The sequence below is a fragment of the Rhinatrema bivittatum genome, chromosome 2 (assembly GCF_901001135.1).
Source record: "Rhinatrema bivittatum chromosome 2, aRhiBiv1.1, whole genome shotgun sequence".
Classification (NCBI taxonomy): domain Eukaryota; kingdom Metazoa; phylum Chordata; class Amphibia; order Gymnophiona; family Rhinatrematidae; genus Rhinatrema; species Rhinatrema bivittatum.
In genome coordinates, this window is record NC_042616.1 from 40,254,415 (window position 1) to 40,275,812 (window position 21,398).

The window sequence follows — 21,398 nt, forward strand, 5'->3', positions numbered from 1 at the left end:
TGCCTATCTTAATCCAATCTTGGACGTCCAGAGTTCCAGCCTCTGGATACAATGGGCAATGGCAAGCTATTTCACCTATCAATTTTTCTAAGTCCCCTGTTCTGATTTGTGCTATTTCCCCCCTGGTGACGAAATAATGATTCTTTATTATTTTCTGCAGCTCTCTAGCATGAAGCCTCTGCTGAACTGACAATTCACTTCCCATACTCACAAATGTGGGGAGAAAACTCGCTGACAAATACTTAAAAAATACTAAAAAATACTTTAAAAATACTTACGATCGCGAGGGCAAGTCTGCTGTTATGGTGCGCACCTAGGCTGTTCCAGCCGAATGAGCAAGGAGCTTATCACGTCGCGGGATCACCAGATATTGCAGCAATGAAGACACATCAGGCAGGATTCATGGCAAGAAGGAAAAGGGCCGACCACTCCCGTGGGTCCCCTTTTTATTGTACATACATCCTTAGCATACAATGTGCCATCACATCATTGGCTCCCCTCTCCATAGCATACAGACGTGTCATTATATCATTGGCTCTCCTAGCCATAGCATACAGACGTGTCATTAGACTATTGGCTCAGGGGGTGTGTACAGATCATTTCATTGGCTGCTGAAGCTTATACCATATATGTGTCTGTCTTTTGCCTGCATCTGAATACGTGGCAGCTAGGTATCCTCTCCTAGGCAGTGAGGGTTAATTATAAGTTAGAGAAATACGTGACAGCCAGGTATCCTCTCCTTAGGCAGTGAGGGTTAATCATAAGCTAGAGATTTAAGATGTGCTAGTGTTGCTGCATTCAGTGCAAAGGTCAGAGAGAAGGAAAGTTAGAGTTAACCCCTGACATGGCCTGCTGGCAAAGCTCATAATTCCCCACAGAGTATAGAGAATGGAACTGGGGGACTAAGGAGTGGGTGAAAGACAGGGAGAAACATGAAGGTGGGAAAAGAGTGAGAACAGAGGTGGAAGAGGAAAACTCGGGAGGTGGTTAGAGAAAGGGGATGGGAAGAGGGTTGAAAGAATGAGATAGAGAGTTGGTAGGTAGGAAAGAGTTGAAAATAGGGATATTGCAGACTGGGGAGGAACAACTGGGGTAACAGAGGTAAAGTACGATGGGAAGAAGTGAAGAAAGGTGCAAGGCAAAAGATATGAAGAAATGACAAGAAGGAGGAAAAGAGACAGATAGGAAAGCTGCGACAGGTAAAGTGAAAGCAGATGTTTGGGTAGAAAGAGTCAGCTTTGGGATAGTGGGAGGTGAGAGAGCCAACAAGGAGGTAGCAGAGTGGTATGAACAGGGGCAGATAGCTGGAGATCAGTGAGAGGGAGATGAAGGTCTGAGAGAAGGCAATAAAGGATACTGTACAGTTGGGGAAGTGAATAGCAGAGATGGGAAGATCTGAAGCGGACAAGTGGAATGTAGCTATAAGTGAATAGAGAAGCAGAGAAATGAAATGGAAAGAAAAGATCAAGCACTGTGAAAAGTGGAATATAAATCTAAATAAATAAAAATAACATTTCTCCATTTGGAATACTATTTAGACTTATCTTCTGTTTCCTTTTATCCAATTACCAATCCACAAAAGGACAGTGCCTCCTATCCTATGACTTCCTAATTTCCTGAGGAATCTCTCTTCTGAAATCCAAATATATTATATCCAACAGGCTCACCTTTACCTACATGTTTATTTACAACTTCCAAAAACACCAGTAAATTGGTAAAGCAAGACTTTCCTTTGCAAAAAAACCATGTTGACTCTCCCCTATTAAACCATGCCTGTGTGTGTGGTCAGTAGCTTTTGTTTTTAAGCATAGCTTCCACTATTTTGCCTGGCACCAACATCAGGCTCACTGGTCCACAGGTTTCTGGATCACCCCTGGAGCTCTTTTGAACAACTGGCATCACATTGGCCACTCTCCAGTCTTCCGGTACTGCGTTGTGGAGGACACTATTCCCACCAATGGAATTAAATTTGAACACTGGCAGTTGGAAAGCAGAAGTTTTTATTCAGTGAGAATTCCCACAGGGAGCAACATACAGTACTCTTCTGGCACACTCTCACTTTGGCACCAAACTTTTACAAAACCGACAGTTTTGTAAAGATTTATCACCAGAGTGTCAGTGTGTCAGCAAAATATTGTATGTTGCTCCCTCAAGCAATAATGTGACATCATAATGAAGACAGACACTAAATTCTTTAGCTAAAATAGAGGGGGTACAATACAAATTGAGACCGAAAGAAGTTTCAACAATGTTTTTAAAGTGCAAGCTAAAAGAAGAAGAGGCTAAAACATTTTTTCCATGGAGTACTTCTCTGGACAGATATATGAAATACAAAAGAATACACACAATTAAAAGCTCACAAGCTGGTAGTGCATAATATGATCAACACATTTCTCTATTAGTAAATGTATTTTTAAATGTTGTGCTTAAATTGGCATAGACACAGAGGAACTTAGTATATTTGTGGTGTGCATTATCCTCTTGTGTAAGACACTTTTTTCTTTTGGTAATTTTTAAACAATGTCCATGTCTCTTGCAAATTTTAACCTTGTGAATGTCTCCTTTTAGAATTTTCCTAATAAATGTCCTCATCATAGTTTCTCTTTTTATAGTTAAAAGCTACTACGTTTAGCCAATCAATACTTGGGTAATTGAAATCTCTCATTATTATTATGTAGCCTGTTTTACTAGCCAGTCTAATTTCTGTTAGCATTTTACAGTCTGTTTTCTTATTCTGGCCAGGCAGATAGTAGTATTATCCCCACTATTATACTTTTTCCTTTTACTCTTGGCATTTCTATTCATAAAGTTTCCAGTATGTAGTTTGTTTCATGTAAAACTTATATCCTGCTTGACTCTATGCCATCCTTGACATATCATGACACCTTTCCACTTATTTTAACTACCCTGTCATGTGAATATAATTTGTACCCTCGTCTCCAATGCCTATTACGTCTGTATCTTCTGTTAGTGCCATACATTCTAACTCTCCAGTCTTATTTTTCAGACTTCTTGCATTTGCATACAGAAATTTGTATTTCTGATTTTATAGATATCCACAATCTGCTTACTATCAAATGATATAGGTAATTTGGAGTCATTTTTATCTGCTGTTCTGTATTTAATTATATCAGCTTTTACAAACACTTTTCTACCAGGCCATTCTAACTTACTTGGTTTGTCAATATCCTTTGACAATACCTCCCTCCGAACCATGCACTGCTGATTGATTGTCAGCTGTCCTCTACATTCTAGTGTAAAAACTGATCTATCTCCTTTTTCAAAGTTACCATCAGCAGCCTGGTTAAGGCAGATCCCCATCCTGTCAGAATAGACTCCCTCCTTCCTCAGAATGTTCTCCAGTTCCTAACAAATCTAAAGCTCTTTTTCCTGCACTATCATCTCATCCATGCATTGAGACTCTGGAGCACAGCCTGCCTCTAGGGTCCTGTGCATAATGAAATGTGTAATCATTTCTAGTTTTATTTTACAGAATCTGCATTTATCTTTTGTACCATTGTTTCTATGTTGGCCGTCAACATCATGTCCGTGATCCATAATCCTATGCTGCACTTAATCTTTCTTCTTTAGTTTTAATCTAACCTCTTCTTACTATTTTACTCCTGTGTGGATTTCCTATGGACTGTGAGGTATGACATCACAATTAAAATCTTACCACAATCAGTACATTAAAATATTTACTCCCATCTGGATTTTCTGGTGGACTTTGAGGTTTGATTTCAAACTGAAGCTCCTACATCATGCAGCATACTTCCAGAGTGGAATCTTTGGTGGCAAGTGAGATGAAACTTCAAACGGAAGCTCCTACCGCACTCAGCACATGCAAATGGTTTCACTTCTGTATGGATTCTCTGGTGGCGTGTGAGGCTTTCCTTCCGGTTGAAGCACCTGCCACACTCAGTACACATAAATGGTTTCATTCCTGAGTGGATTCTCTGGTGGCTTTTGAAGTGTGCCTTCAAACGAAATCTGTTTCCACACTCAGTACATGCAAATGGTTTCACCCCCATGTGGCTTCTCTGGTGATTTCTGAAGTGTACCTTCCAAATGAAGCTCTTACCACAATCAGTACACACAAATGGTTTCACTCGCGTATGAATTCTCTGGTGGCTTATAAGCTGTCTTTTCCAATAGAAACACTCACCACACTCAGAACATGTAAATGGTTTTATTCCTGAGTGGATTCTTTGATGGTTTGTGAAGGTTGACTTCACACTGAAGCTCTTACCACACTCAGTACATATAAAAGGATCCACTCCTGTGTGTATTCTCTGATGGCTCATAAGTTGTTCCTTCCAACTGAAGCACTTACCACACTCAGTACATGTAAATGGTTTAACTCCTGTGTGGATTCTCTGGTGGCGTGAGAGGCTTTCCTTCCTACTGAAGCACTTTCCACATTCAGTACATGTAAATGGTTTCATTCCTGAGTGGATTCTCTGGTGGCTTGCAAAATGTGACTTCAAGCGGAAACACTCACCACATTCAGCACAAGTAAATTGTTTCATTCCTGAGTGAATCCTCTGGTGGCTTGTGAAGTGTGCCTTCAAACTGAAGGTTTTACCACACTCAGAACATCTGAATGGTTTCACTCCAGTATGGATTCTCTCGTGGCTTATAAGTTGTTCCCTCCAACTGAAGCACTCACCACACTCATTGCATATAAATGGTTTCACTCCTGTATGGATTCTCTGGTGACGTGTGAGAGTAGATTTGAAACTGAAGCTTCTACCACACTCAGTACATGTAAATGGTTTCATTCCTGAGTGAATTATCTGGTGGCTTGTGAAGTTTACCTTAAAATGGAAGCTCTTTCCACACTCTGTACATGTAAATGGATTTACTCCTGTGTGGATTATCTGGTGACTTATAAGTTGATTCTTCCAACTGAAACACTCACCACACTCACTACACTTGTATGGTTTTAATCCTGTGTGGAGTCTCTGATGGCGGGTAAGTGAATTCTTCAAACTAAATCTTTTATTACATTCAGTACATGTAAATGGTTTAATTTCTATATGTATTATTTGATGTTTTGTGAGACTAGTCATCTGACTGAAGCTTTCACCACAAGCAGTACATTGATACTTTCTCTCTCCATTATGGTCTTTTTGGTCATGGGAAATATCAGCCTTGCTGTTGAAGCACTTGTCAGATTTAGTACAAGAGAATGATCCGTCACCATTATCTTCTTTGTGACATAAGATTTTATTACATCCCTTATTTGAAATCGGTCTATCTTCTGGGAAAAACCTGTGGTGTTTTGTGAAGTTTGTTTTCTGATTGAAACTCTTGTCACAATCAGTGCACGACAATGTTCTGTCATCAGTGTGGCTTTCCTGGTAATTTGTGAGATTTACTTTATTAATAAAGTTTTTGCCATATTCTGTAGCTGAACACAGTCTCTTACCTTTGTTGATTTTCTGGTGTAGTATTAGTTCTCTCTTCCTACTGAAACCTTTCCCACATTCAGTGCATGTAAAAGATGACTGGGTTGTGCATATTTTCTGTTGTGTCTGCATTTCTTCCTTCTGACTGAGGGTTTTGCTATAGTCTGTATAGATACATTGCTTGTCCTCAGTGTCAGATACCTGTTGTGGTTTCAGAATTACAATATCCTTATAGAATATCTCACATATATCACATAAACATCTGTTTTCTGTTGTCTGCTTTCTCTGCTGCTCTCCTGTGTGTGTGATATTAGTGGCATTTTGCTCATACACAGGAAAGTCTCTTTGCTTCTTTTCTGAGATGCAATGATTCCTGCACTTTACCCCGCAGGCCGAATAAGAAAGCGGCTCCTCTCTGTTTCTTTCTTGTAACATCTTATGCCCTTCTGGATTCTCACTGAGCTCCCAATGATGTGTCCTTGTATTACTGGTTCTGGGTTCATCTTTTTCTAGATTTAAAAAAAATAAGTAAAAGTTGGACATTATTATAGAAGAAAGACAGTTTAAGCAGTTCAGTAATACAATAGTATTTGTTGTTTCTTGCTGAGTTTCTGCTGTTTACAAGCATTGGTTCATACCATTGTCCAGCAACCATGTGTCATTTCCTCTTTCAGAGGAAAGAAAATAATTGTGTATCTCGCACATGCCTGTTTTGATCACAGTGGACAATTCTGAAAGCCATTTATGCAGGTTAATAGTGATTCGGACCCAGAAACTGGCTCTCTCTGAATAAAACTCCCAACAATGCGACTAAGCGTACACAATGCCTATAACTATTAGCCTCATGGAGAGAAAGGGTTCCCAGAGCATGTTTAGGGGTGAGGAGGAAAGGAGTGTGCAGAGTTTGCATTTTCAAATCGTTGCACGTTATTTCCCATTCAAATATATATTTTGGTGTCAAGCGATGACCTGCTTGGAGGAGCAGACGTTTCTGGTGGTGCTCCTAGCCAGACCCCACAGTTTATTTATTTATTTATTTTTATGTTCAAATTGTTTATTGAGTGATACATATAGTAAACTAGAAACATAACATAGTCATGTTTACAAGCATTGATTCATACCATTGCTTAAATTAGTTAGGGGTAGTAACCGCTGCTTATTGCGGCGGTTACTATCCCTAACCAATTAAGCTAGATATTTCACTTAGATGCAGTTCCAACACTGCTCTCTACATTAATGGTGGGGGTGGAAGGGAAATAGAACCAAAAGGTTACTAAGAGCCAAGAGAAACAGATAAGTATGAAAAGAAAAAAAAAAGTGTGACGCTTGCTGGGCAGACTGGATGGGCCGTTTGGTCTTCTGCTGTCATTTCTATGTTTCTATAATAAAAGGTATTAGGTTCCAAATACGGTACCCAGCAAAACCGCGGGTTGCCAATCACGACTCAACAAAGTCCCTGGCTGCTAGAGAAGAAATTGCTGCATTTGTAGTGCAAATGTCTTGTTGCTACAAAACGGAGCAGGGTGCTGTTTCAGCAGACCGTGGGCGGAGGACGTGGTTTACTTCGTTTTCAAGCTGGTGTGTCATTGCGATTTCAAGATGGTGCCCAGCAGGACCATGGGCTCAGTTGCCCCGTTGCATGAGCTTGCTTTCAGCACCCAGGAGTTTTCTTCGTTGTAGAGTGCGGGACTCTTGTGCTTCTCCTTCAGAACAAACCAAAACCCTGGGTCCTCACCTGTAGCTGCGCCACAGGAGGGCGGACGTTCTGTGCACAGATGGACAATGCTCTGTGTTTATTTTTTATTTTACGGACCTTAACGTGCTGTAGGTTTCCTACATGAGACTGAATGTGCGCCAGCTCTGATGCTTTGCCCGGCGTTTTCGTGCAACGGTGGGGTCTGGGTTAAGGGAGCGCGTTACACCCGGAGTAAACTTGAATATTAGAACTTGAGGATTTTTTTTTTGGCTCAGGCTATCATCGCTCTGATGTTTCTCTGTTCTGCTTTCTGCAAGTGCTTTGCGGTCTTGTTGTGCATTCTGTTTTGTATCCAGCCAAGTGATCCAAGGCACAGAACTGTTTTTTCTTTTTCTTCTTGTTTTAACATCTGGTTTTCCCTTCGGGGATAATGCAGAGCTTGTTATTCTGATATTATCAATGTGCTGTGATGTTTTATTAAACAGTAAGTTTCAAAAAATATATCTCTATGCTTTGGCTTTGAAAGCTAATGGAAGGTCAGAGATGAAAAGTAGCCACAGATTTTTCCCCCCAGTGTGAACAGTTTGAAAATCCCCCATTCAGTGCGGTAAGAAAGTCATGCTTGAGAAAAAAGCAGTGGGCACACGGGAGGGAATATTACACGGGGCACAGACCCCGGCACGGGAGTGAATAAAACACGGGGCACAGACCCCGGCACGGGAGGGAATATTACACGGGACACAGACCCCGGCACGGGAAGGAATAAAACACGGGGCACAGACCCCGGCACGGGAGGGAATATTACACTGGGCACAGACCCCGGCACGGGAGGGAATATTACACGGGGCACAGACCCCGGCACGGGAGGGAATATTACACTGGGCACAGACCCCGGCACGGGAGGGAATATTACACGGGGCACAGACCCCGGCACGGGAGGGAATATTACACTGGGCACAGACCCCGGCACGGGAGGGAATAAAGCACGGGGCACAGACCCCGGCACGGAAGGAATATTACACGGGACACAGACCCCGGCACGGGAGGGAATATTACACGGGGCACACATCCCGGCACGGGAGGGAATATTACACGGGGCACACACCCCGGCACGGGAGGGAATATTACACGGGGCACAACCTAGCACAGGGGTTTCTCTAATTTTAGAAAAATACATAAAAGTAGAAATCATGAAACTCAAAACATTAACCGTATAATATACTAGTTGTTACAAGAATCCCGAGTGAGAGATATACAGAGACCCCATACACGGCATCCAACACACACCCACTATAATATAATATACAAGGTAGACAATAGTAAAATACAGCTTTATTTACAGCACACATAGTTCATTTCCCGTGACTATAATACATACCAAATCAGCATCCTGCCACTCATCAGGACGGGGAACCCCGGTGCAACCGAAAAACAGGAGCACGCAGCTTCAACGGGAAAGATCCTGCACCACGCGTCAGTGCACGGGTGAGGCTCCAGCCTCCCATTGGAGAACCCCAACCTCTTTATAGGGCTTAAGTAAACAAGTGTGTGTGCGTAGATGAGCCAGCACCTGGGTCTAGGAACCTTTCTGTAGGGCTGCTGGCCATGCAATCCCCCCTCCTGCTGCATCAGGTCCTAGGCACAGACAAGCTACTCTCCCCCACAACCACTTGCATAAGCCCCGCTGATACTGTTCTTCACTTGATAAGCAAGTTTCCCATGTTGAACACAGTGCTTGTCCTGAGAGCATTTATTTTAACCCATCGTATTACACCAGTCAAAAAGTACCTGGTGTTGCTTGGGTTGTCTGGTTCAGCAGGAAGATGCAGCTCCTTAGCTACAGCTGGAACTTCTCACAGGCACCGCTCTCTCTCGGATCCAGCAGAACTCCAACACACTTCTCACTTTATCCCAATCCTCTCTGGTCTTGGTCTCCTCAGACACTCTCTCTTTGCTTCTTCTAACTCTCAACTCCTGTAGGGCTTTGTGGCGATCTCCATTCTCCTTTCAGCTTCTCACGCCATAACTCCTTCTGAAACCCCTTAGCACTGCCGGGTGCAGCACCTGCTCCTTCTCCATGGCTCAAGACCCTCCAAAGCCTCCTGCCCCGAGCCTCCATCCTCAAGAGGCCAGCGGCTACTCCTTCTGGAACAACCTCTTTTATACCACTCTAATGCCTTCCCTGTTGGATGGAGTCTCACTGCCATTCGTACACTGACACACTTCCACGCGTGCCGTTTGACCCCTAAAGCTGGAAAGTTGCACCTCCTCCTGCCTGTTCCTGCTTCCCCATGCTCTTCCCTCCCTACCCCCTCCTCTCATGCTGCCCTCCCTCCTGCACCCCTCTTTCTTCCTTGGCTACATTCTATCACATCACCAACCACACTCATCCTGGTAGTCTTTTCTCCATTCACCTACCTGGCACGCTCCCTCCACTCCTAGATTCACAACCTTTACTGAGACACTCCATATGAACACCAGTCACAAACACCTTATTGCAATTCCCAGCCGCGGGACGCCACGGCCGGGCTCTTACCTTCCTCCCTGCTGGCTCTGGGCTGATTCCCGGCAGTCCTCCGCTCTCCCTGGGCCGCGGCTGGGCCTCTCCGCGGTGGCGTCTCCATGAGGGAGAGGCCACCGCGTGTTTAAAAAAGGATTGGATAAGTTCTTGGAGGAGAAGTCCATTACCTGCTATTAATTAAGTTCACTTAGAGAATAGCCACTGCTATTACTAGCAACAGTAGCATGGAATAGACTTAGTTTTTGGGTACTTGCCAGGTTCGGCCACTGTTGGAAACAGGATGCTGGGCTTGATGGACCCTTGGTCTGACCCAGTATGGCATTTTCTTATGTTCTTATGCTGCTTCCACCTGTGACATCCAACCTACCTTTCATACACTGTAACATCATCCTCACTATAACCCCATTGCCACATGTGATATCCATTCTATGCTCAATATAATCCACTTGCTTAACAGTGAAGCAACCATTCTACCTTCACTACAAACACAACCCCCAATTTCCTATCCAGGGGTAGATTCTGCATCAAGAGCTGGAAAGTACAGTGGCAAAGTTGCAAAAGTTCGTGTGGAAAACTTAAAAAAAAAATCAAGCTTTCAACATTTCATGGGTGTCTGTATTATTTATTTTGTTCATTTCTGAAGGGTTTTTTTGGGAAGAGGAAAGGGATTTTATCAAAAGGTATGGGGAAGCAAGGAAGTGGAACTGCTATGGAGATGGCAGGAAGAGAAGTGAGGAACAGAAAGAGAATTGAAAATGAGGTAGGAAGGAGGAAAAGATGAGAAATACGGGAAAGGCAGAAAGGGATTCAAGACTGTGGTGGGGAGAAAGTGATGTCTAGGACTGAGGGGATGAAGAGGAGGACCCCCTGCCTCACTGATACATATCCCCTTTCACATGCATGCCTAGTACTGCACCGCTCTATCGCACATACAAACACCCAGCAGCCTAACTGCAGCATAAATCCCCTCTCCCACACACAGACAACTCATCCACCCTTCATCTTCTCCCTCTCAACAGATTTTCATTCAACAGATTCTGCCCGTTGATCCCACTCATTGTGCGCCCTTCATGTCTACAGCTGACAGGAGGCAATGTGATCAGTACAACACTTGATTACTATCTCACTTTATAAAATCAAACCTGAAATCCTCTTTATCAAAATGTCTTAGTCCTGCTACTAAAAAAGTACAACGATTCTTACCCAGCATGATCAGAGTCTCATAATTATCATTCATTACATCCATGTAAAGTTCTTTCTGCCAGTCTTCTAAATATTCCCACTCCTCCTGAGAGAAATAGATAGCGATGTCTTCAAAAGTTATTGAGACCTGAAAAATAAAAGTTTCCACACTCAGCACCTTCTGCATCTGGTCCATCAGGAGACCTCCTAGTGCTGGATCTCAAGCTGGGAAGGGGGAGAGATTTCTGGGTGTAAATAGCATAACACAGAGTCCCAGAGCAGGAATATAGCAATTGAAAACCAGTTTCAGGTAGAACCAGGATAAATAATATCATTTTCTGGAGCCCTTTATCTCTCTTAACAGTCAGGAGGGCCCAAAAATGCTTTTTCTGAGCTCCAGGTTTGCCCGGGATCCTATTAAAAATCAGGGCTGATTCTGCAGTGTCCCAGGTTAGAAAGCTGCAGCAGGGTTTGTAGAGAGGGCAGGAAGTTGGGAGCAATCTCCTACCTGAGCAGAAGCTCCTGCGGGCATTTTCCTCTCTGTTCTTGCTGCTTTCAGGATTAGAAATTAATTTGGGGTTCTTTGTGGGGCAGGGGAAGAGCTGAGGGTTTTGCCTCTTGCAGTGCAGCCTAGGCGCTGATCCAGGGGCAGGAGGAGGGGGAGAGAAGGTCAAGAAGCTGAAATTTGGGCCTGAGGGTTCTGGGTTCAGCTGTTAATCTGCAAACTAAAGGGAAGAAAGAAGAAAAGACCATATCCTCGCTGTCTGTCCCCAGCACAGGACAGCTCTTCCTGCTTTGAGCAGACTGATGACATCACGTAAGGGGAGGTACGAGACGAGCTGTACACTAGGGCTCAGACTGATGACATCACGTAAGGGGAGGTACGAGACGAGCTTTACACTAGGGCTCAGACTGATGACATCACGTAAGGGGAGGTACGAGACGAGCTTTACACTAGGGCTCAGACTGATGACATCACGTAAGGGGAGGTACGAGACGAGCTTTACACTAGGGCTCAGACTGATGACATCAGAAGGGGGCAGGAGGAGACATTTATAGAGTACAGACAGAGTGGTGGATTTATATATGGGAGCCCAGGAGATTACCATTTTACATTCACCGCTGTCGGTAGATCTGGAGACGTTTTAAACCCGTTGCAGGGTTTAAAAATGTGATTGAATGTGACGGAGCTAGCACAGCTGTTCTGTAAAAGTTAGCAACAAATCTGCTGCTGCTGAGGCTTTCTCGCATTTCCAGACCCTCCATCGGGTCACCCAGCTGGAGAAAGTGCCAGTGAATGAAGCAGCTTTAAGCACCTCACCAGGGGAACCGATGCAAAGAGCCCCAGTTTCCTGATGCCCAAGCTAATTTCATTTAACTCCATATGCAGTACCCTCCTGTGCGTGCGATTCAGGGGGGAAGAAGATGCAAATGAGGGCCCGCGGTAAAAAGAGGCGCTAGGCTAGGTCCCTAGCGCCTCTTTTTTGACAGGAGCGGCAGCTGTCAGCGGGTTTGACAGCCTTCGCTCACTTTTTCCGGCGTCAGTTCTCGAGCCCGCTGACAGCCACGGCTTCGGAAAACGGACGCTGACTAAATTGAGCGTCTGTCTTCCGACCCGCGGGCACATTTAAAAATTTTTTTTATTTTGGGGCCTCCGACTTAATATTGCTATGATATTAAGTCAGAGGGTATACAGAAAAGCAGTTTTTATTGCTCTTCTGTACACTTTCCCGGTGCCAGCTGAACTTAACGCCTGCCTTTGGGCAGGTGGAGCGCACTGTACTGAATCAGCCCATATGTGCAGGAATCATTTTATGCACAGAAAACATGATTTGTTCACATTCAACATTATTTTTTGTGCAGATAAAATATGATTTATCTGCACAAAAAATGTTTTGCTTGTAAATCCTGAGTAACGTAATATTGGAGCACAATATTGGTCGAAGATGGCTGAAAGATATACTGGTCGTTATCGCTTTTAAAGCTGCACAACAAACAATTCTTAGGGCCCTGTTTAGCAAAGGTTTTCTCCCATGTTGTGGTTATGGGAAATATGCTTAGTAAACTCTCAATAAGGTCTGTACTGCTGCTATTTTAACCCTTTTTCTATAGCAATTGTGTCTTTATCTAAGTTTTGTTTTAGATGCTAATTTGACCACAATTCCTGTTTTTTTTAATATTTAAGATTTTCTGTAAGCTTTCTATATTTATACTCCACCACCTTGGTATGTATGTTATTGATCCTCTGCCTTAGCCAAAATATTGGTCTGTATTTCTGAAGATGTATAATTAAAAAAAAACTTGATTTTCTCTATAGAATTGTTCCTTCCGATGCAGCTTCTGCGAAACTCGATCCCATGTCGGGAGACAGAGGAGTACTATACTGTTTGTTCAGAAGTTGTCTATTATTTGATTTGCAATTCACTTTCAACTACTAGCGATTAAATAGTTTATGCCTATATTAAGCACTTTTAGTCTTTATATGAACTAGCAGACCATAAAGGTTGGTTTGCAGCATCCTTTTGTTCCTGTATAGTCTTTGTGGGTTCTGCTATAATCAGGCTTAATTTCATGTGGAATCCAAGTGTCTTTTTTTTGTTTTTGCAGGGTTTTCTGGTTGGCATCATATAATATACATATAATATACATGTTGTAAGTGATATTTTCACTACAGCAGACTGTTCTTTGCCTTTTTCCATGTAAAATCTGTTCTTATAAATGGATAATTTTTAAATGTGGGTGGGGTAGGGTGAGTGAGACTGGGGAGGAATAAGGCTGTATGGTTAACCTAGGGCAGCTAATACTCTTGCACCAGCCCCAGCTGCACTGGCCCTACATGGGAAAGCAGGATTCCATTTGGAGCTATACCTCTTTGGGTCAATGGTGCTTCCCACTCACACTCACACACACACACACACACTTTCGGCTAAAATTTAAAAGCCTGGCACATGCGGGGATTTACGTCTCCCTCCGGGAGGCGTAAATCCCCCGACAAAGGTAAGGGGGGGTTTAGACAGGGCCGGTAGGGTGGGTTAGGTAGAGGAAGGGAGGGGAAGGTATGGGGAGGCCGTTAGAAAATTCCCTCCGAGGCCGCTCCGATTTCGGAGCGGCCTCGGAGGGAACGGAGGTAGGCTGCGCGGCTCGGCACGCGCCGGCTATACAGAATTGGTAGCCTTGCGTGCGCCGATCCAGGATATTAGCGGATACGCGCAGCTACGCGCGTATCTACTAAAATCCAGCGTACTTTTGTTTGCGCCTGATGCGCCAACAAAAGTACACCAAATCGCGCTTTCTGAAAATCTACCCCAGTGTGCGCAAGGGGGTGCACAATTGTGCACCTTGCGTGCACTGAGCCGCACTGCCTTCCCCCTTCCCCCTAAACTTTCCCCCCTAGCCCTACTCTAAACCCCCCCCCAAATTGTTATCTAACCTTTTACGCCTGCCTGGAGGCAGGCGAAGTTTGCGCACGCCAGCAGTCTGCCGGCATGTGATCCTCCGACACAGCAGCAAATGGCCATTGTGTCAGAGGCCTTTGGCCCCACCCCCGCCCCGCCCCGGACCACGCCCCCTGCCCATGCCCCAACCCCGGACCGCCCCTTTTTGCAAGCCCTGGGACTTACATCCGTCCCGGGGCTTTATGCCCCCTACGCGCATAAGGCTTTTAAAATTCGGCCCAAATTAAATAGGCTTAATGTAAACCAGGGGACTAATGATACATCGTATGTCATACATAACAGTTGTATTTAAATGTTTAACAAGTCTAAACCAAGTTTATTAAGACTTATTAGAAATTAATTGTTCAAAAAATAATATAAAATAATGTGCCACAAAATTAATATATAAAAAATTATTTTATTAAAAAAATAATTCAAATATAAATCAAATGTTATTAGCCTATTATTGATTATATTAATCATTACCTTCTGACATGATACTGAACCACAAGTATTCATTCAGATAACATATAGTTAATTGATTGTGTCATCCACAACCGGGGCATGTCTAAAAAAATCGAAAATTAAATAATAAACACACTAAGGGGTATATTTTTAAACCTGCACGAGCACGTCCATGTGCACGCGCTACCCAGCACATGAACATGCAATTTTATAACGTGGGCGGGCCTGCGAAAGCCGCGGTGCCATCGCTGCCGGCTTTCGCACCCAATAGCACCATCGTGAAAAGTGGTACTACTGGGCGAAAAAATGGCGGTGATAAGGGACCTTACCTTTTCGCCACCAGCGATGTCTCCGCAGAGTCGGGCCCCGGTGCCGCCCCGACTCCTCCTCTTCCGGGGCAGACGCCGCCCGACTCCGCCCTGATCACCCTATCGCACGCGAAAATGGGACTTTTCGCGTGCGAAAGCTATTGAAAATGACCCCTTTAATTTGCTTTGAACTATCTATCCACAAAGTTAACCATAATTGCATTTATTTAGAAAGGAAAAGGAGATGAAGATACTCTCCACAAATTCAATCGCACATACAGAAGGGAGAGCAGAAAGCTTAAAGTAGTCCACAAACTTCCAAGTTCACAGAAAAGCGTTGTTTAATTCAGTTTTAAATGTTTCCAAACGGCTACTCCAAACATAATATACAGTATGAGGTTTTCAACCAGGTCCCCCGACACGGACCGTGTTTCGCAAAAAGCTGTGTCGGGAGGGACTGAGAATAGTGTATAATTTCAACCACTTAACTCAGGTCCAGGTTCAGGGTAGGGAACGGGGGAAGGCAGCATGGCCTGCCGCGGGCTCGGCGCACACAAGGTGCACAATTGTGCACCCCCTTGCGCACACCGACTCCTGATTTTATAACTTGCGTGCTCCTGTGCGCGCAAGTTATAAAATCGGGCATACATGTGTGTGCGCCGGGTAGCATGCGCACATGTACGCCCGTGCGCTGGCTTGAAAATCTACCCCTTTGTGTTTACCACTTATTAGTATCAGAGACATTTTTTCATGCTTTTTAGGTGTCTTTATTTAATGACTTCAACTTGATTCCTTAATTCCTAACGTATACAGGTTTTGTTTTTGAACTTAAGCCAATATTGTTATTTTGCTTGGAGTTTGACGTTTCAAGATCACTTATGCTCAAAGTCACTTTTATATGTCATTATTTTATATGTTGGTGTGTCAATGTCAAATTAGTTTTAAGTTGTTTATTTTTTAAGTTATTTATTTTTGTAAGTCAAACTGTTAACGTTTTACATGTTTTGATTATGTCTAAATAATTTACAATTTTTATTTATTGTAGCCCCTGAGGCAGCCACTCGTAAGGTGGCGAAGCTCGGCCAGAGTGGGGCAATTTTAATACGTCTCCACCAAAATAAAGCATTGTAAAAGGACATCTGGCATCTACTACAGTAATACACATATAAGTCAGGAATATCAAGCTCTGTACAACACTTTGGCAATTGTAGGGTGGCCAACGTGATACGTGGAGTTTTTCAATCCAGAGAAAAGAAGAAGTGGCACATTCAGATTTTGAAAAACCTTCTTGGGAACAGGACAAGGAAGATGTTGAAAACGGGATAATAATCTGGAGAGTACCACCATTTTAACTAAATAGGCCCTTCCCAGTAAGAACAAAGGAAAATCCGTCCAATGTCCCAAGTCTGAGTGTAGTTTAAGGATAATTTTAGTATAATTTAGTTTGCACAAATCATGAAAATTAGAAGAAACAATTATCCCTAGATATTTTAAACTTGTATCCGCTAAAGAAAGCTTCCCAATTGCCTGGGTGGAACAATCGAATGGACCAAGTAGAAAACAAACAGATTTAGCATAATTTATTTTGCATCCTGAAAGGGCACTAGAGTCCTCTATTAGCAACATTAAATTTGGAATGGATTTCCTCACCTGAGTTAGGTATAGTAAAATATTATCGGCGTATAATGATATTTTGGGTATTTCCGACCCAACATGGAAACTCACAACTGCTGCCAATTCTCTTATTTGCTGGGCAAAAGGCTCCAAGGCGAAACTGAACAAGGAAGGGGAGAGGGGACATCCCTGTCTACTACCTCTAGCAATTCTAAATTCAATGGACAGTGTTCCATTCACTAATAGCCGAGCTTGAGGATCGGGCTGTATAGGGCTCTAATCCATTGTAGATACTGAGAAGGGAAATCCAAATGCTTGTAGGACAAGGAACATACTGCCATGATATCCTGTCAAAGACCTTGTCAGCAGTCCTGCAGCAGTCCTGCAGTCCACCATTTTTTCCAAAGTGGACTACTGCAATGCCCTGTTGCTAGGCCTCCCATACTCCACCATCAAACCACTGCAAACCTTACAGAACGCCATGGCAAGAATCCTAACTAACACACGCAAAAGAGAGCATATTACACCCATTCTCATAGATCTGCATTGGCTGCCCATCCATTTCCGCACCCAATATAAAACCCTAACCATACTTCACAACATTCTCTACAAAAGCAACGCCGCCTGGCTTAAGGAAATGCCCCACTTTCACATTTCCCATCGCCCCACAAGATCCACCCTTGCAGGCACCCTACATACACCCCCCCTTAAGACAGCCCACCTCTCCACCACCAGGGAAAGAGCTTTCACCATTGCAGGCCCCGCCCTCTGGAACTCCCTCCCCACACACCTCCGTCTTGAACCCTCCCTGCCCAATTTCAAAAAAGGCATCAAGACCTGGCTTTTCAGACAGGCCTACCTGGAATCCAACCCCCCGTAGACATTCCCCCCCCCCCCCTCTGAAACCAACCTCCTAGACACCCCCTCCCACCCACCACAATTCCTGTACGCTCCTATGGATCTCTCTCTAGCGTGCTAACTGAACAGTTTGCCATAAGTTAATTGTATCTTATACTCTGCTGTAAATAAGTTATAATGTATCTTATACTCTACTGTAAATAAGTTATAATGTATAACCCGCTCTAAATTATCACACCTCTGCAGTCCTTCTGCTGTAAATATCTCCCCCTGTAAATACCTCCTCCCCAATTATGGTTCCTCTCCTCTACTTTCTCAGCAGCTATCCCTTCTTCCTCTTTCTATCCCCCCCACTCCCCCCCCCCTCATTTCGCACCTGCTCCCTCACCCGCTCCCTGTTTTTTGTCATTTTCCTCCTTTCTCAAGTTTTATTGTAAACCGGCGTGATGTGCCACACGAACACCGGTATATTAAAAGCTGTTAAATAAATAAAAATAAATAAATTAAATAAAGACACCAGGGGCTCTACATTTTTTTTTTGTTTGTTTGTTTTGCTATGTGGATTATACAGGGTGGCCCATGGAAAAGTAGCCTGCCTCTAATGCACTGGTATTGGAAGTGGGCTACTTTTCCATGGGCCACCCTGTATTAAGCAATCGTCAAGTATTACAAACTGAACAGGGGCATAGGGTGTCTGCTGAAGTAGGTGGTGCACCAGAAAATTTGCTGCTGACATGTCACCGAAAAGCAAGACGTTCCAGATCCTCCAACACAATTATGTATAATCCTCTAGCAGGCTCAAAATCTCAGCACCGACTTATTTTTATGTACTCCAAGGCGAATAAGGTTCTTCTTCATGGGGTTTAAGTCTGAGGTCAACACAGGCCAGGCAGAATCCCAATATAAACCCTGCACCTCAAGTTCTGCAAGCTCCGTCAGCAAAGGGTGCGGAGCAGAACTAGGGCCCTTCCCCTTATTACTCACCATACAAAAATAATAATTCAAATTCTGGTGTCACTTCATTGTAACAGCAACACATTAGTGCACCTCAGTAACACTGTGTAATAATTCAAAGCCCTGCAAAAAATGTACTCAGAACCTACAGCAAATCTGGAGACTGGAAAGAAATATGACAAGTGAGGTAATCAAATTTGCAAATGATACAAAATTGTTCAGAGTAGTTAAATCACAAGCAGATTGTGATAAATTGCAGGAAGACCTTGTGAGGCTGGAAAATTGGGCATCAAAATGGCAGATGAAATTTAATGTGGACAAGTGCAAGGTGATGCATATAGGGAAAAATAACCCATGCTATAATTACACAATGTTGGGTTCCATATTAGGTGCTACTGCCCAAGAAAGAGATCTAGGCATCATAGTGGATAACACATTGAAATCATCGGTTTAGTGTGCTGCGGCAGTCAAAAAAGCAAACAGAATGTTGGGAATTATTAGAAAGGGAATGGTGAATAAAACGGAAAATGTCATAATGCCTCTGTATCGCTCCATGGTGAGACCGCACCTTAAATTCTGTGTACAATTCTGGTTGCCGCATCTCAAAAAAGATATAATTGCGATAGAGAAGGTACAGAGAAGGGTGACCAAAATGATAAGGGGAATGGAACAGCTCCCCTATGAGGAAAGACTAAAGAGGTTAGGACTTTTCAGCTTGGAGAAGAGACGGCTGAGGGGGGATATGATAGAGATGTTTAAAATCATGAGAGGTCTAGAACGGGTAGATGTGAATCGTTTATTTACTCTTTTGGATAATAGAAAGACTAGGGGGCACTCCATGAAGTTAGCATGGGGCACATTTAAAACTAATCGGAAAAAGTTCTTTTTCACTCAACGCACAATTAAACTCTGGAATTTGTTACCAGAGGATGTGGTTAGTGCAGTTAGTGTAGCTGTGTTTAAAAAAAGGATTGGATAAGTTCTTGGAGAAGAAGTCCATTACCTGCTATTAATTAAGTTGACTTAGAGAATAGCCACTGCTATTACTAGCAACGGTAACATGGAATAGACTTAGTGTTTGGGTAATTGCCAGGTTCTTATGGCCTGGATTGGCCACTGTTGGAAACAGGATGCTGGGCTTGATGGACCCTTGGTCTGACCCAGTATGGCATTTTCTTATGTTCTTATGTCAGTATTTAAATTCAAGAAAGCATGGGACAAGTACAGCGGATCTCTGAGGAATTCAAGTCATCGTTCATGACATGCTACAAAATGAGTTCAAAGCAAGTCAGCATCAAATTATCAGAAAAGATTTGGATACAATGTCATTAGCGTACCTGGGAACGTTTGAATCCTGCTCACCCTGAGATTTCTCAAGATTAGCTGGGGGGGGGGGGGGGGGGGGGGGAGCGGCCATTTATCACCATCATTAATCATCATTTATATATTCATAATCATTGTTTTAATCATCACTTCATCACTATTATTCAATTTACTATTAATCAATCAATATAATCAGTATCAATATTTAATATTAATCATCAATTCATCAGGCAGGCCAATGAAACCCTGACCAACCCACCCACACTGAGTTGAACGTGTGCTCTTACTGTGGTGTATATATAGTCATCATGTTTGCCTTTTTAGTGTTCTCTCTCTCTCTCATGTTTCTATTAGCGTGTCTGTATCAGACAGAGAATGTGTGAGAGACAGAATCTTTTTCTCTCACTCTGTCTCCACAATCCCTTTTTATCAGGGCGGCATGCACAAGGTGGGTAGAATTAAGCAAATTTGCGCAGTGATAGATCGAGGCTCCCCCACTTCCCTCCAGCCCGCCGGCACCTATGCGCGTACCAGCCTTTACCTATGTGTCCGGGCCTTTTTGAAAAAAGGCTCAGTGCGTGCAAGGCCAGGCCACGCACTTAACGGCCGGATTTTATGCACTGGCAGGGGATTTGAAATCCGGCCGATTCTGTCTTTACCAGGCCCCTTCTCTTCAGCAGTCTGTCTCTATCTCTCTCAAACCTCCCTCCTCTAGTGCAAAAGATTCTCCCCTCTCCAGACTCAGATTAGCATGGATTAGAGGTGGGGAGGGTTGTGAAATTTCACCTCCACAGATTCAGTCTCTCTCATACACACACTCAACTGGAATACATTTCTGGGGTGGTGGTGGTGGCGGCAAAAGCAGTAACAGAGTTAAATAGGACATGGGATAAGCGCAGAAGATCCTTAGTTTATAAAAGAGGAAAGAGAGGACAGCACTACCTAGTGATGCATATTTAAGCCTTCATGGTGCTGACTTGCCATATTCAGCAACAGGAATTGGGGCAGCCAGGATGTATTGCAAAGATGTTAATATGAAATATAAGGAGTCCTATGGTAATATAGGCAACCATGTGGCCCAATGGACTGTCAGCTGGGTTGGTCTGGCAGGCTGCAGGTTCAGTAATTAACTAGAAGTCCTACCAGAAACACGGCCTATCATGTGGCTGAGTCTGTCTGGCAGGTTACCCAGGAATCTTCTTAGGACCTTGGGCAATGGCCATGCTAGTATTATTGGTTATTTAGATTATTATATAGTTTAGTGTTTCGACATGGAAAAGATGGGTGCTGAAGGGAACTAAATGAGGATTTTGCATGCTCTTTTACCGAAAATGGTGGCGTACAAAGGAGGAAGATAAAAAGAAAATAAGCTGTCCTGGATAAAGAAAACTCTTGCAGGTGGTCCCACACTGGCTGGAAACTGAGATGTATCATTAGTACTATGCACAGGATAACTGGACAGACAGACTGGAAGGGCTGGCTAGATGGTAATTTTCTACTATCATTAACAGGAAGGGCAATTTTCTAACTGCTGGTAAAAAGCAGAAAATTAGCAGAAACTTTTTATTGGAGACTTTGCAGCAATGATTAATGAACCCGCCCTCTGTGTGATGTCATCAGTCTGCGCCCACC

General features: G+C 43.5%; 1 protein-coding gene across 1 annotated transcript; it reads right to left on the reverse strand.

Annotated features, from left to right (window-relative positions):
• Positions 1 to 539: 539 nt before the first annotated feature.
• On the reverse strand, positions 540 to 11,601 carry LOC115085908 (gastrula zinc finger protein XlCGF58.1-like). Its single transcript, XM_029592446.1, has 3 exons — positions 11,319 to 11,601; positions 10,832 to 10,958; positions 540 to 5,920 (listed from the first exon to the last, which is right to left on the reverse strand). The coding sequence occupies exons 1-3, from the start codon at positions 11,340 to 11,342 to the stop codon at positions 3,741 to 3,743; spliced, it is 2,331 nt and encodes a 776-aa protein (XP_029448306.1). The 5' UTR covers positions 11,343 to 11,601; the 3' UTR covers positions 540 to 3,740.
• Positions 11,602 to 21,398: the final 9,797 nt, after the last annotated feature.

Coding starts and splice junctions, on each gene's coding strand:
- LOC115085908 (XM_029592446.1), bottom strand. CDS start 11,342: ATGCCCGCAGGAGCTTCTGCTCAG. Junction 10,959..11,318: donor CCGCAGGAGCTTCTGCTCAG/GTAGGAGATTGC, acceptor TTTATTTTTCAG/GTCTCAATAACTTTTGAAGA. Junction 5,921..10,831: donor TGAGACTCTGATCATGCTGG/GTAAGAATCGTT, acceptor TTTTAAATCTAG/AAAAAGATGAACCCAGAACC.